Here is a 14266-nt window from a genome sequence, read left to right as displayed (position 1 = left end):
ATGTGTATATACTTTCTATGTGGCTGTCTTGGTTCTGACATCTGGTGCATATGACCTAGACATAGAAACCTGACTCTGTTCTTAGGATTTTCTCTATCATCTTTGGGGACTAAACTCATTGTGTCTTGGTTCCTGATTTTATCTATTGACTGAATTAATACAACTCATTACTGCATGTCTGTATCTTCAGTTCTAGAATAGAAACTTGACCTTGACTATGAATTACTATGCTCTATGGCAGTTTGACCTGGTTTCCCTAATTATGAAATTAATACCCTCTCTTGCCTAAGGAAAGGTTGTTTAAGGAGTCATTGAACAAGCAAGCTGAAAGGAGAGAAGATGTGAGGTTAGAGCATAGGATTCGCCAGAAAGTATTTTGGGAAGTGAATCAATGTGGGGACAATGTCCAGAAGAGAGTGAGGTGAAATGACAGAGAATTTACCATTAAAGTGCTGTTTTGCATATGTGAAAATACAAAGACCCCCTACCCATCATTGGAAAAGAGAAAAAGATTGACAGATTTTGATTTTTTCTAGCGTAGCAAAAGTACGCAATTACTTTACCTAGAGAAGAATATATGTAATGTTATAATGCAATATTACTTCAAATTAAAAAAAAAAACTTGAATTTTAAACCTAAATTTCTTTAGTGACATGAAGCTAATGATGCAAATAGTGCTTGTGCAATAAGTTATAAAAAAAAAACAGAAAAGAGATGATACATAAAAGGCATTTTTGTTTTTTTGCTATTAATATTTGCGTTTATCCTCCTTAGGTGAAAGGAAGTTTCTGCAATAACTGGTCACTGTGGAAAGTCTTTCTGTCTTGCCTCTTAGCATGTGTGATAACAACAGCAATTGGAGCTCTCATAATATGCCTGGTGAATAACGGAGGAAATGGCAATTCCTCTGTTATCATCCAGCTACCCTCAAACAATGGAGGGCCTGTAGTTATTCTTCCTGGAACATCCTCTACTGCTTCTCAACCAGCCATGACCAGTGCTTCAATGGAACCTTCAACCACAACCACTTCACCAGAATCTATAACCCCTGCAATATCCATGGTATCTACAGCCAAAATTGCCACAAAACCCACTTCCACTGAACCCACAGTCACAACAGCCACTGCAACTCCAAAAGGGACCACAATTGCTGCCAGTTCAGCACTTGCCCGGTAACTGCTGCAAGTCCCCTAGCACAAATGATTATGACACACTCATCACTGGTTGCCAAAAAATCCCCACTTCCACCTTCTCCACCGAACACACAACTACATTCACTTCAACTGAATCTGCAGCCACTGCCACTTCCACTTAACCTAGAACACTGTCACTTCCATTTAGTCTACAGTAGCAATAGTCATTGCTCTCCTCTCACAGCCTACAGTCTTTACCTCTTCATCTGAACCTGCAATGACTAATGCTACCACTATCACCTTAACCTAATAGAACTACCATCAACCATCAAAGAGTTGTCATTCTTTGGCAAGTGAACTTTTAGTTATCATCACCACAAATTAACCTACCACTACCCACCCCCACTGGCTTTCCCCCCAAATTGTAGTTACCTCTTCTTCAATTTCTGGGCTATATCCTGACCATTACATGATACACAGCCATCACAATACTATGCCACTTGGACAGTAATTTGGACAATAAATAATTCAAAAGATGCCTTAATTTTCCTATTATCACTGAGGACTTCCAAAAGTATTAAAAATATTTTTAAAGAACTGAAAATTCTTTAAAATATAAGGTATAAGAATCTACTTTTGGTTCTACAAGTGAAAATAATATAATTTCAGATAGAAAAGGTAACCCAGTTTGTTCACCTAGGAAATTTTAAATAATTTGTATGTAAAACTTTGTAGTAAAATTAACCATTTAGATTATTAGCATTTGTCAGTTTTGGTTGAGAATATTGCAGAATATTATGAATACTATTGCATAATAAACACATTTTATATAGGTGAGATTTAAACAATTAATGTAGAGAAAATTTTAGTATTTATAATAATTTTTTCCTTTAGTTGAAGTTTGTGTTTCTTCAATTTTTTATCAGATTGTGATTATCTCGTAAGCAATCGTATTTTATCTGCATTAATATTGAAAGCACATTCAAATCTCTGTTTCAAAACTAAATAATTAATTTTCTGCAATCATGGAAGTCAGTTAAATGACATGTCTTAACTCTCAGCTATGGGCTGAAGTACAGAAGATATGGAAGAGAAGAACAATGTAGATTAAGTAGTAAATTCATTAATTTAGCCTGCTAGATTTGAATTCTTGATAATTCTTGCAGATTTAAATTTAGTGAATGATACCACAGAATTACTAAATCAGGATCTTTAGGTAGGAACTAGTAACCTATAATTTATTAGAATTCACAGATATTTTTCAGTAACATCTTTACAGACTCATCCCCAAAGCAAAGAAAGTGAAGGTAAAGATAAAAAGCCGGGATTACATCAAAATAAAAAGATTTTGTACAGCAAAAACAAAGAGATATTAGCCAAAACATAGAGACACACTACTGACTGGGAGAAAATTTTTGCACTGCATAGAATTGATAAGGGACTGATCACAAAGATCTACAAAAAACACACATGACTCAATAAAAACAAATTAAAAGTCCAGTCAAAAAATGGGCAGAAAAGCTAAAAATACACTTCTCCAAAGAGGAAATGCAAATGGCCAACAGGTATGTGAAAAAATGTTCAACATCCTTATAATTGGGAAAATGCAAATTAAAACCACAATGAGATACCATCTTGCATGATGAGAATGGCACATATTAAAAAAAAAAAACTAGCAACAACAAATGTTGGCAAGGATGTGGAGAAAAAGGAACTCTCCTGCACTTCTGGTGGGAATGCAAACTGGTCCAACCACTATGGAAAGCTATCTGGAGGTTCCTCAAACTACTAAAAATGGAGCTATCCTATGACCCAGCAATTCCACTCCTAGGAATCTACCCAAAGGACACAAAAACATTAATTCAAAAGGATATCTGCACCTCTATGTTTATTGCAGCACTGTTTATAATAAGTAAGATATGGAAACAACCCCAATGCCCCAAAATAAATGAGTGGATCAAGAAGATGTGATATATATACACAATGGAATACTATTCAGCAATCAAAAAAGATAAACTAAATGCCATTTGCAGTCACATGGATGGAGCTAGAAGGGATTATGCTCAGTGAAATAAGTCAGAAGGAAAAAGAAAAATATCTGACGATTTCACTTATAGGGGAACCATGTAAGGGATCAGGGAAAAAATAATAACAAATTAAAAAAAATTGCCAGGCAACTATAAATCAGAGTCATTCTGCAGGGGAGAGATTATGGTGCTGGTGCATGGGTGAATTGGTGGTAGGAATTCCATCTGGAAACACTTGAGAGGAGAAAGCAAACATTATACAAAAATGAACAATGATGTAAAATATATATAAATAAATAAATTATATAAAATTTTAAAAAGCTTAGCCATTAAAAAAATAAAATAATTCATAGATGTTTATAATATCTATGCTAAACTCAAAGTCTAAGTATGTCATTAGATAAGGTGACATAAATTTTAATTAATGGCATCAAAAATTAGAATCATATCTAGGAATGCAAGAAAAACTATTACAAACCTGTGTATGTTCACAGAATTTACTCAATTTACTAAACTGATTACATATATGCACAAGGGGGATGTGTTCCAATTACCAAATAGTAAAAAATATGTATTTTAAAGAAAAACTTTTAAATTAAAGCTTCTGGAAAATTTTAGGTCATTTAAAAAATCTCTTAAAGTTAGTCCCAAGAGGACAGTCATTTTCAGTCTTTACTAATGGAAATGTTTTCATTTTATGTGCTTAGAATTGATGACATTTTATTAAACATTAATTTAGTTTTCTAATAATAATGCATGTTGACCTTCCCTTCTTTGCTTTTTGATTAGGAATATTTTGTAAAATATTAAAACATCACTGATTAGGCTATTCAGTTTCCTATTTGGAGTCATCATTTTCTAATTCTTTCAAAGCTGTGCTAATCATCAGAATGACAAATGATGTGGCACCCATATTCATAAATAAAGAAAACAGTTGAGTAATTACATATATCTAGACAACAGGCTGGAGGCACGGTTTTAAGTAGGAGACTGACAGGTAAGCTAGAAGTTTGCTCTTTTTTTATTTGTAGGAGGTAATTGACACCTTTACCTGATGTTTTGAATCTAGAACTTAAAGAGGTTTGAATAGTTCCCAGCTGAGTTTCCTAATAATTATACGAATGGATTTGAAACATTGCCAAAACAAATGGTCAACTATTTCTTTTGGGGGATTTTAATACATTGGTATTAATGCCCTGGCATGTCAAGGGAAGAAATTTTACACTATTTCAGAATTAATTTCTTGTTAGAATGATTCCTAAAAATGTAGTCATATATTTTTTCAGTTAAATGGTATCACGGTTAATATTATTATTTCACAAAATGTGTATGCTCAGATGCCTTGCCAAAAAAGATGTAGTTTGTAATGTGAAATCACAATTATTGAATTGAGTCCACCCTGGGTGGATGTATAATAATTAACTTTGTATTAATTAAGTCAAGTATTTCCTGAAATCTGAACTATGAAGGCATTAAACAAGGTCACAAGTATTTTTAGAGCAGGGATTGCGAAATTGGTCGCTATGGAATGGAGGGAAAATACAAAACACTTATGACAGAGGTTGAATAATTTTAAAAACAATGAGTAATATAAATAATATTTCTTATCTGTTCCAAACATCAAATTATTGATAATTCCCCTTCAAGATAATTAACATTTGGAACTTGAAAGGAAAACATTTTCCCATAGCTTAGCACTTTCGTAAAGATTTCCAAGAAGCTTGAAAAACAGTATAATGAAGCAGGAGCTTGGTAGCCTTTGAAAAGTTTGAATCATGATAATTTAGTAAAATAGAGTTATGAGAAATATAACTGTTGTATGAGGAGGAAAACAGTTGAGGCTTCCCAAACATGCCAGAAAAAATAAAGGAAACAAATAATATATTTTCAGATAAATAACAAAAATGAAGATAATATTTTTCTATCTGTAGACTATTTGTTAGAAGTAATTCCTAAGTAGAAATATAAACAATAGAAGACAAATGAAATTGATTATGCGACCTGAAAAATATTTCTAACTCTCCCATATAACGTACACTGGAATTTTCCACCTGTCAGGAAATATCTACCTTTCTATTGACCAATCAACATGTCTGATGACAGTTTTATCTCATTTATATTAAAATTAAAATAAGCATGGCTTCATAGAAAATGTATTTCTAATATATAAACCTCAAATGGTCATTATTTGGATTTTTTTTTTTTTTGCTTTTCTACTTCAACCATTTGAGATATCAGTTTATGTAGATACAGTCTTAATATCAAATTTCCACAAAATTAACTATGCCAACATAACTGGTAGAAAATAGAATTTGGGATTTCAGAAGACAATTATAGATGGTTCTTCAGGACTTGGCTAAGTTCTTAGCCCATAGTCTCAAACTCAACATAGATTCCGTAGCCTAAACAAAAAGGAGCTTCAGTTTGTGGTATTTTCAGAGTCAGTAAAAGGGTGATTATATTTTTTAAAACCATGAGATTTTTCCAGACATGACCAAAAAATGTTAAAAAATAAAAAAGGTGAAAAGGTGATAATACAGACACCTATTTATCTATGCCTGTCATAATAAAGAGAAAGTACTAATACTTGGTAAATAAGACTTTGAAGATATGATTAAATTAAGGATCTTGGGCTGGGAAGATGATCTTTGTGAGCCCAGCGTAATCACAGGGTCTTTGTAAGAGGAAAGTGTAAGAGTTAGACGTAGTAGCTATGATAATGATGTGATGATGGAAACAAGAGGTGAGGAAGGGCCATGCGCCAAGGAAAGCAAGCAGCATTGTGCTAAGTGCTGCGAATTTAAAGGAAAATGTGGAGGTTGGATTCTATAACGCTGTGTGATGAAGGATGTGTCAGAAGTCCTAGCAAGTCTTGAAAAGATGCTGTGTGCATCACTCAGGGGTGGCTTTGGGAGGTCTCTGTAACTGTCACAGAGGTTTTAGGTTCTGTTGTCAGGGGATTTTAGCCTCTATTTGCTGCTGATTAGCAAAGAATGAGGGATACATTAAAGGCATAGTCATAGAAGAGGAGGCAGGATTGAAAGTTCCTGTCAAGACAGCGGAAATGAAACTGTGGAGTCTTCCTTATAATGAAACATTCTGTAGGCTGATAGGATTCTTAGACTAAAAGAGTGATGTCCAAAACGTGTATACTTGTTAGCCCCTCCAAGTATGTTGGTGCTATATATTCACAAACAAAAGAGGATTCTTTAGTAATTGTCATAGACTACATCTTTATGGAACTTTTAACCACAGACCAGTTATTTCTCATGTAATCATCCTGCATTAATTTCTTGTAAATTGTGCACTTGTGTGCTAGGCATTCAGGAAAGTCATTAGAAAAAACACACCTACTTCCCACACTCGAGGAACTGACATTATAATATATTAATTACAATAACTTGTTCTCAGTCCTGGAGCAGAGTTAACCTGGCATTATACTATCTACAGGGAGAGAATTAAGAATCACTAATAAACCTCAAAGATCTGACATATGTAGACCAATTTCTTAAAGCTCAAAGAAATACAAATTTTAGATTTTTATGTCATATTCATCCTGAAGTCTTAATGTGTTAGCCAGAATGCCCAGTAAACCACATTTAATTGTCCTGGGAACCTGATTAAATAATTCAGTTCATTTTTACTTAATTTAATTGTTTATTAGAACTTGAGCAAAATGATTCACAATGGAAAAACTTAGCTATAGCATACATTGTAAGGGAAGAAAAAAGTGTGCAATAAATGCTCTGGGTGAATTGACTAAAAATGTGAGAGAAAATAGAAATTAATTTCAAATACAACAAAAAAGTTAATTGTTGAAAGTCAAATGTAAAAATTAGAAATAGTTTAACCTCCTAACATTTAAAAAGTCAAAAAATTTTCAATAGTAAATAGAAAAAAATGGAGATACCATCTCACACCAGTGAGAATGGCACATATTAAAAAAACTAGCAACAACAAATGTTGGCGAGGTTGTGGAGAAAAAGGAACTCTCCTGCACTGTTGGTGGGAGTGCAAACTGGTCCAACCACTATGGAGAGCTGTGTGGAGATTTCTGCACCTACTAAACATAGAGCTTCCATAGGATCCAGCAATTCCACTCCTAGGTATTTACCCAAAGGACACAGGAACATCAATTCCAAAGAGCACCTGCACCCCTATGTTTATAGCAGCACTATTTACAATAGCTAAGCTTTGGAAACAACCCAAATGCCCAAAAATAGATGACTGGACCAAGAAGATGTGGTACATATACACCATGGAATATTACTCAGCAATCAATAAAGATAAACACATGCAGTTTGCAGCAACATGGATGGCGCTGGAAGGGATCATGCTCAGTGAAATAAGCCAAAAAGAAAAAGAAAAATACCGGATGGTCTCACTCATAGCAGGAATTTAGAAAACCTAAATAAAAGACCAGGAAAAAGACTAATCAATACAAAGTAAAAATCAAAATCAACAAGCAACTATAAGCCAGAGACACACTACGGGGTGTGGGGGGTGGGTAGAGGGAGGGGCTGGGAACGGAAGGACTAGAGTCAAAATAAGGGGGGGGTGCAATTGTATGGGGAATATAACCAAAATGAAAATGCATACATTGTGCAAAGATGAAAAAAGATGTAAGAATTATATAAAATAAAATATTTAAATAAAAAATAGTAAATAGAAAAAAAATGACATACAAAAATATGAATAATATATACAAATATAAATACAAAATAATTTCTTAAGTTTTTTTTGTACACTGATTTTGCATCCACTAATCTAGTTAATTCTTCCTTATTCAAGGAATTTGCTTGTGGACTATTTGGGTTTCTATATCTATAATCATACCATACATAAATAAGAACAGTTTAGCCTCCTTACAGCATTAATTTCTTATTTTGCTGCCCCAGTTAGAACCATCACTGGTCCAATATTGAGGAGCAAGAGTCATGGAGGAGGGGGGGTCTCATCTAGTCACCTCTCCTTATTACATCTTACCCTTGCACATTTTTCCTAGTGTGTGCCTGCTGGCAGTATGCTGTCTTAATTTTTTTTTTAACTAATGAAGATCTTATTTTATTATTTTTTTAAGATTTTATTTATTCATGCATATAAGAAGTGGGATACAGGCCAGAGGTGTGGGGGGTGAGAGGATTCACCAGAGACGGAGTGGGTAAAAGAAAATAGGCAGACTGACTGAAAATACACTGCTAAGGGGAGCAGTGGGCAAGCCAGGAGAGGTGCTGCACCATGTGGGTCACCTCCCTGGCTGGACATTGAACTTGTGCTTCAGTGGCTGCAGAAAGGTTCATAGGTTGTGTCTGAACCGCATACGCCAGCAGGGAGGCCTATGAAGATCCCATTTTAACTTTTTCTGATTTTTTTTTTTTTTTTTTTTTTGCTGAGCTTCTAGCTTATCAGTAATTGTTTCTCAGTTCATTGAAGAGAACTTTCACTGCCTTTTGACACTTGCTTTTGCAAGAGAGAGGTCGCATGTTACTCTAAAACAATGTAGCAGGTTACTTTAAAAAGAAATAAAGCCAGATTCCTGATGCTAACTGTCCCAGATGCTTTGCCTGGGTTCTTGCTATTCTGGGATTTCTACACCACTGAGAAGTTTCAAATTGTCATCTGCCATCCAGAACTATCTAACCATTGCACAAGCTGACTATGAAAGCAATGCTGGATTAATGCACAGGATTGTCTCATAGAAAGTTAAGCAACTCACCATGAAGTAGAACACAGTCATTTAATGTTTGCTTAAGGAGAAGTTCAAAAATTTGAAATTCAGCTCCATCCATTTTTTTTTTTTCATGAATGTACCTATTAGACACAGCAGATATGTCTGCTCTTGAACTAGGATATGTGTATGTCTCTTGCCATTTTGGATATTCATGTCACACACACACCCTCAAAGTTGTTGATCTCCAGAAAATGTGTGACTTGAAAGCACCTTTAAAGTCTTTCCCCCGCTCTATTCTATTTCTCTATTCTGTTTGACACTTTGTCAAAGGGTCAGAGAGCATCAACAGGTTGATGAGAAACCCCACCTCGATTTTGCCTGCTGTATCCTGCACGCTTTTCCTGTGAGCGCTGGGAAAGTGACAAACATGCTTTCTTTTCCAGCTCCCGCTCATCTAACAGATCAGGATTCATCTGTGACAATCATGACATAGCCTGAAGCCAGGTATCATGTCTAGGAAGCACATAAGTTTTACCTTGGATCATGCTTGATTTACAGAACCAGGAACTACTGAAATGGGCTTATTTCCTATTTTTATCTTGAACTCTAGCTAAAGCCATTTTAATGTTTTTTTTTTTTCTTTTTCATTGCAATATAGCCACTGACTTTTGTAGATTTATTCACCATTCACCTAAATTTACCATGATCCAATAATCTCAGTATTAGTGTTTTTTTTTTTTTTGGACAGTTTTGAGATTAGTCATCACCATAATCCCCATTTGTTTAGCCACAGACTTCTGCAATATTCATAATTAAGGAGTGGCTTTGTGAGTGTTATTAGAAGCAAAAGCTGAATTCCTAACCTGTGAGAAATAAAGTTTCGGTAAGTTTTGTATAAGTTTTGTGAAATAAGAAGGGCTGGGGCTTGTAGCTGATCAGAATCGTGGTGTCATTCTTGCAGCTTAGATCATTTTCTACATGCTGTTTTTTGAAGGTGGCAAATTTTATTTATTTCTCCACATCTAACATAAATTGTGTACTTTGTGGTTGAATTTGGAAATTTTCCCAGAAAATACATGACTATTAGTTTACATAATCCAGATTGGAAACATAAAAAGTTATTAATTTAACATAAATCCAGTATTTCCTAACTTCTAATCCCTAAGTGAGTACAGACATCTTTGGGTGGTGTTTGAGATACCAGCAGCCTCAGCATGGATAGAAAACAACAGCAGCAAACTGTGAATACGGAAGAAAATGCAACGGAGTTGGTGAGTGTTGTAAATAGCTTTTAATTGCTTTTCTGTCTACTGTTCTTGCTTTCAACACTTAACATTGAAACTTTTAAGAAAATTAAGTTGCTTTTTTCCCTGATATATTCTATTAAAGAATGAGTGGGATCTGAACTGTTTATCAGTCATCATACATGTTGAGCTATTAGTGAAAGTAGTGCTTTCACATTGTTTTTGAAGTGTATATTTGGTGCCTAAATTTTGATATTTACATCAGGAATTTGATATAAATAGCCTGAAGCCAGGTATCATGAACTTAATTACAATCCAGGTTAGGTTCCCATAGGCAAAATTTTAGTACAGCATTTGAAATATTGTTTATAGGAAATATTAACAGTATTACATATATATAGCTATATATTAGATCTGAATCAATGAAAATATCTACTTTCAGTGGACTACTGGTATTTAAAGTAATAACATAGAAAATGTCTGATAGCGGGGGAATTTGTGCTGAAAAATGTTACTCTAGCAATGTATATATTTCTTAGAACATATTAAGGGTCTCATTTATCATTTGAACAAACCCCTCCAAATTTACAAATGAGGAAGTTGAAACACTAGGAGTGCAGGTAGTCAGTAGCAGAGTCAGATATTGATATTAGATATCACACACGTAATCATGAAGCTACTCTTCATAAAACTTGACTTGTAAATTAAAAAAAAATTATAACTCAAGAACTTGTGTTGATTTATGTATGCTGGTATGTGATACATTTTAATCACTGTAAGGTCGGTGTTCATGATTTAGAACGCTGTTATTTATGTGTAAATGTAAAATAATCACAGCATTTAGTGCTACACATTAAAAATCTTACAAACTTGTCTGTGTTCTATTATTATAAGCCAATGACTAAAATCTTCATATCACGGGTCCGCATGACATCAAGTCAGTGAACTGAAAAAAATGAGCATTTGTTTACTTTTTTGTAACTAAGTTGGAAACAAGAAACAAATTACAGGAGAAAGTCCTTAAGGGGAAAATAGTTCTTTATTAAATCATGTATTTTCAAAAAAATTTCCTAATAAAGAAAAATGAATTTTGTAATTAAGTTGAAGTTGTAGAACCAAGAAACAAATCTGACCAAAAAAAAAAAGAGATAGGATTTCATGTAAGAATTCTTTTGCAACTTGAAGATTATATTTGTGATCACTTTGGGAATTCAATAATGATTTCCATGAACTTAATTTATGGGATGCCTCGTATTCCAAGGAAGCTGCAACATGCTACAGCTTTAATACCACATATACCTCACTTTATTTCTTTCTATTTTTCATAATAAATAAATTATGTGGTTTCCTCACAATCCCAAAAACATTTATGCAATTTTGTCCATCGAATGAAATAGTTATGCTGAAAAAAGAAAAACAAGTTCTAAGATTGTGAGGCAAAAAGGAAGCTAGAATTTCACATTTTCAGTAATCTGATAGACAACCTAGAACCTTTTAAATACCCCCAAATAAGGAATAGAAGATGCTTTTAAAAGCCATTATTATGTGTTTGCTTATATTGACCTCTGAACAATATAGAAAATTGCCAAGAAAAAAAATCATCCCTGATCCTGCCCAGAGAAAATTACTGCTAAAAATTTGCTTTCCCCTTTTGCCCAATCTAATCTAATTTTATTATTTCATTTATTTCACCACATGAAAATTTTGTCAACTTAATAAGCTTTTCTTCCAAATTTCCATAAAGAACTTAATTATTATCCTGAGAATTGAGAGTTTATACTCCTGATATTTTATATAAGTGGATATTAATTCAAGTTGTAGTTTTGTTCCTCAGTAAAGTTTTCTTTATATAAGTCCTATGACATTGTATATGCTTAGGTGTTATTACTACTATGAAGCAGTACTTGGTCTGTTTGTTTATTTATTTATTATTTATTTATTTTTAAATTCTTCTTCTGCAGTTACCCAGAAATCCATACAGTTCAAACGAAGGTGCACACTGTGTCTGTCGATTGCCCAATGTCACCTTCCAGCCGCAGTGGGTAAGATGAGAGGCTGGAGGGAGGCCGGAAGCCTTCAGCAGTCCCTAGAGTGCTGGTGAAATGGGACAGGTCCTCGGCAGCCCCCTCTGCAGGGCCCTGCTTCCTTTCCCCCTTCCCTGGCTGCCTGTCCTGCAGCCACTCTATACATCTGTCCCCAGGAGGCCATGGTGATCTGGCAACACTTTCATCCTGTGCGTGAAAATGAATTAGATAATTTAATTTACCTTGTGATGTTACTAGCTGATACAAGAGAATAAATTAATGTAATATATTCTTAAGGAACCAATTTGCATTTAAGATGAAGCTTTATTGCTTTGTGCAAATTGGTGGCTATGCACATGGAATTGTGGGCAAAGGTGGTGTGTGTGTGTGAGAGAGAGAGAGAGCGAGAGAGAGACAGAGAGAGGAAGGTATAGAAAAATAATAAAAAGGCATATCAGAAACTTACATTACTTATCGTTGGGTGACAAAGAATTACAGGTATTATTTGGTTACATTAGTGCACTTAAACTATAACACTGGGGCATGAAAAAGTTTAGCCTTATTCTAATTGAAATCAGTTACCTATATCACCACTACGTCATTTCCCAAAATACTGACTTTTTATATTGCCATGCAGGTGACACCAAAACCATGGTCACTCTGGAAAACATTTCTGGTGTGTCTGCTAGCCTGTCTCATTGCTGCAACCCTCGTTGTTCTGGTCTTATATTTTGTCCACTTTGGCAAACTCACCAATGGTAGTACCAACGTCATAATTCAGACAGATGGAAAGTCCAGTCCTGTCACCTGCATCTCTGGTTCTGCCACATCCCTTGTTTCACCAACTCTGCCTGGATCTCAGAATACCCTGCCTTCTACTCCCATGGCAAGCCAAAACTCCCCCACCATGGTGCTTCCATCTGCTATGGAGATGACTGACACCACAGTGGACCACGAAGTCAACATTGAGTATTAAAAATGGCATTTTCAAGCCCTCAGCCCCCCTCCAGCCAGTTCAGCATCCTTGCCCTGAAGAAGACATGTCCACAGTGTTCTCTCCTCCTTCCCAAGGGTTCCAAAGCATTTGGCTTCATGAGATCTTATCCTCTTGCTCAATCACTTACTGGATTCCTGTATGAAAATGACTCAGTCTTGGGTCTTCCAATATCCAAATAACTGGAAAAGAAAGTTTCAACTTAGCCTAAATGACTCATCCACAATGGACTTCAGTTTTCTTTCCACCCCTTCCTGTATAACCAACCTCATTTATCACTAATGAACATTTCAACCGCTGAAGAGGCTGCCAGCTGAACTCTGCTCTGCTTAGCTGTATGCTGGTCTTTAAGCCAGTATTTATTACCCAGTTGTTGGCTATTTCACAAACTCACACACTTGACAATTTTTAGCCTTTGTAGTCCAGCAAGAAAAGATGCAAATATCAATTAAAGCGGTTAAGGAGTATGAGCTGATTTATAGCTACAAGTCCTCCTGTTAGGGGATTCTGAAAAGAGAGGAGATGAGTGAGTTAGGAATAACCAAGGAAGGTTTCAGAGAAGGGTTAAAGTTGAAAAGGGTAAGGGCTTGGATTTAGGTAGAGGTCATTAGAACAGAAGGCGTGAGGGCTAAGGAACTCTATAACATTTAAAATCAATAGTACACTCAGAAACACTTCAGATGTAACAAAAGATATACTTTATGTCTGCATTTTTTCATTGACATTCTCAATGTTATTCTTCCAAATCTGATATTTTGCTTAATATCTAAATTCTTATAAGCTGCCAATTATAAAATTCAAACTTTGAAATTGCTTTATGTTTCATACTGTAACTTGAGAGCATGATGCTTATTATTGGGTTAGACTCCTGCTCAATATTGCTTATATTCTGAGTGTTTACTACTCACTAGAAAAACACATATTTTTGATCTTGAAAAGGCCTTAGAGTTTAATCAAACTGCCCATTCAACTCCAATCTCCAAACTCTACAAAAAGAGAAGCCTCTCCCTGAGAAGGGAAGTCCTGGTCAAACGCTCAGACCCGGGAGTAGACACAGAGCCAAGATCCCCAGCTTACAGTTCTGACTCCCTTTTGTACGTCATTAGAGGTTCTAAAACTGTTCTCTTATTTTTCAAGATTTCCTAAGGGAAAAGATTTTGTATTCTATATAGT

General features: G+C 35.0%; 1 protein-coding gene across 1 annotated transcript; it reads left to right on the top strand.

The window, feature by feature from the left end:
- Window positions 1–9690: 9690 nt before the first annotated feature.
- Window positions 9691–13790, top strand: DYNAP (dynactin associated protein). The gene is made up of 4 exons (XM_037509707.2): window positions 9691–9714; window positions 9998–10102; window positions 12037–12117; window positions 12737–13790. Exons 2-4 carry the CDS (start codon window positions 10046–10048, stop codon window positions 13073–13075), a joined length of 477 nt encoding a protein of 158 aa, XP_037365604.1. The 5' UTR covers window positions 9691–9714; window positions 9998–10045; the 3' UTR covers window positions 13076–13790.
- The last annotated feature ends 476 nt before the right edge of the window (window positions 13791–14266 follow it).

Source organism: Talpa occidentalis, unplaced genomic scaffold (genome assembly GCF_014898055.3).
Source record: "Talpa occidentalis isolate TD23 unplaced genomic scaffold, MPIMG_talOcc4v2.1 talOcc4.13, whole genome shotgun sequence".
Classification (NCBI taxonomy): Eukaryota; Metazoa; Chordata; class Mammalia; order Eulipotyphla; family Talpidae; genus Talpa; species Talpa occidentalis.
The sequence above is the reverse complement of the archived record's forward strand: the minus strand, read 5'-3'. Positions and strand labels throughout refer to the sequence as shown.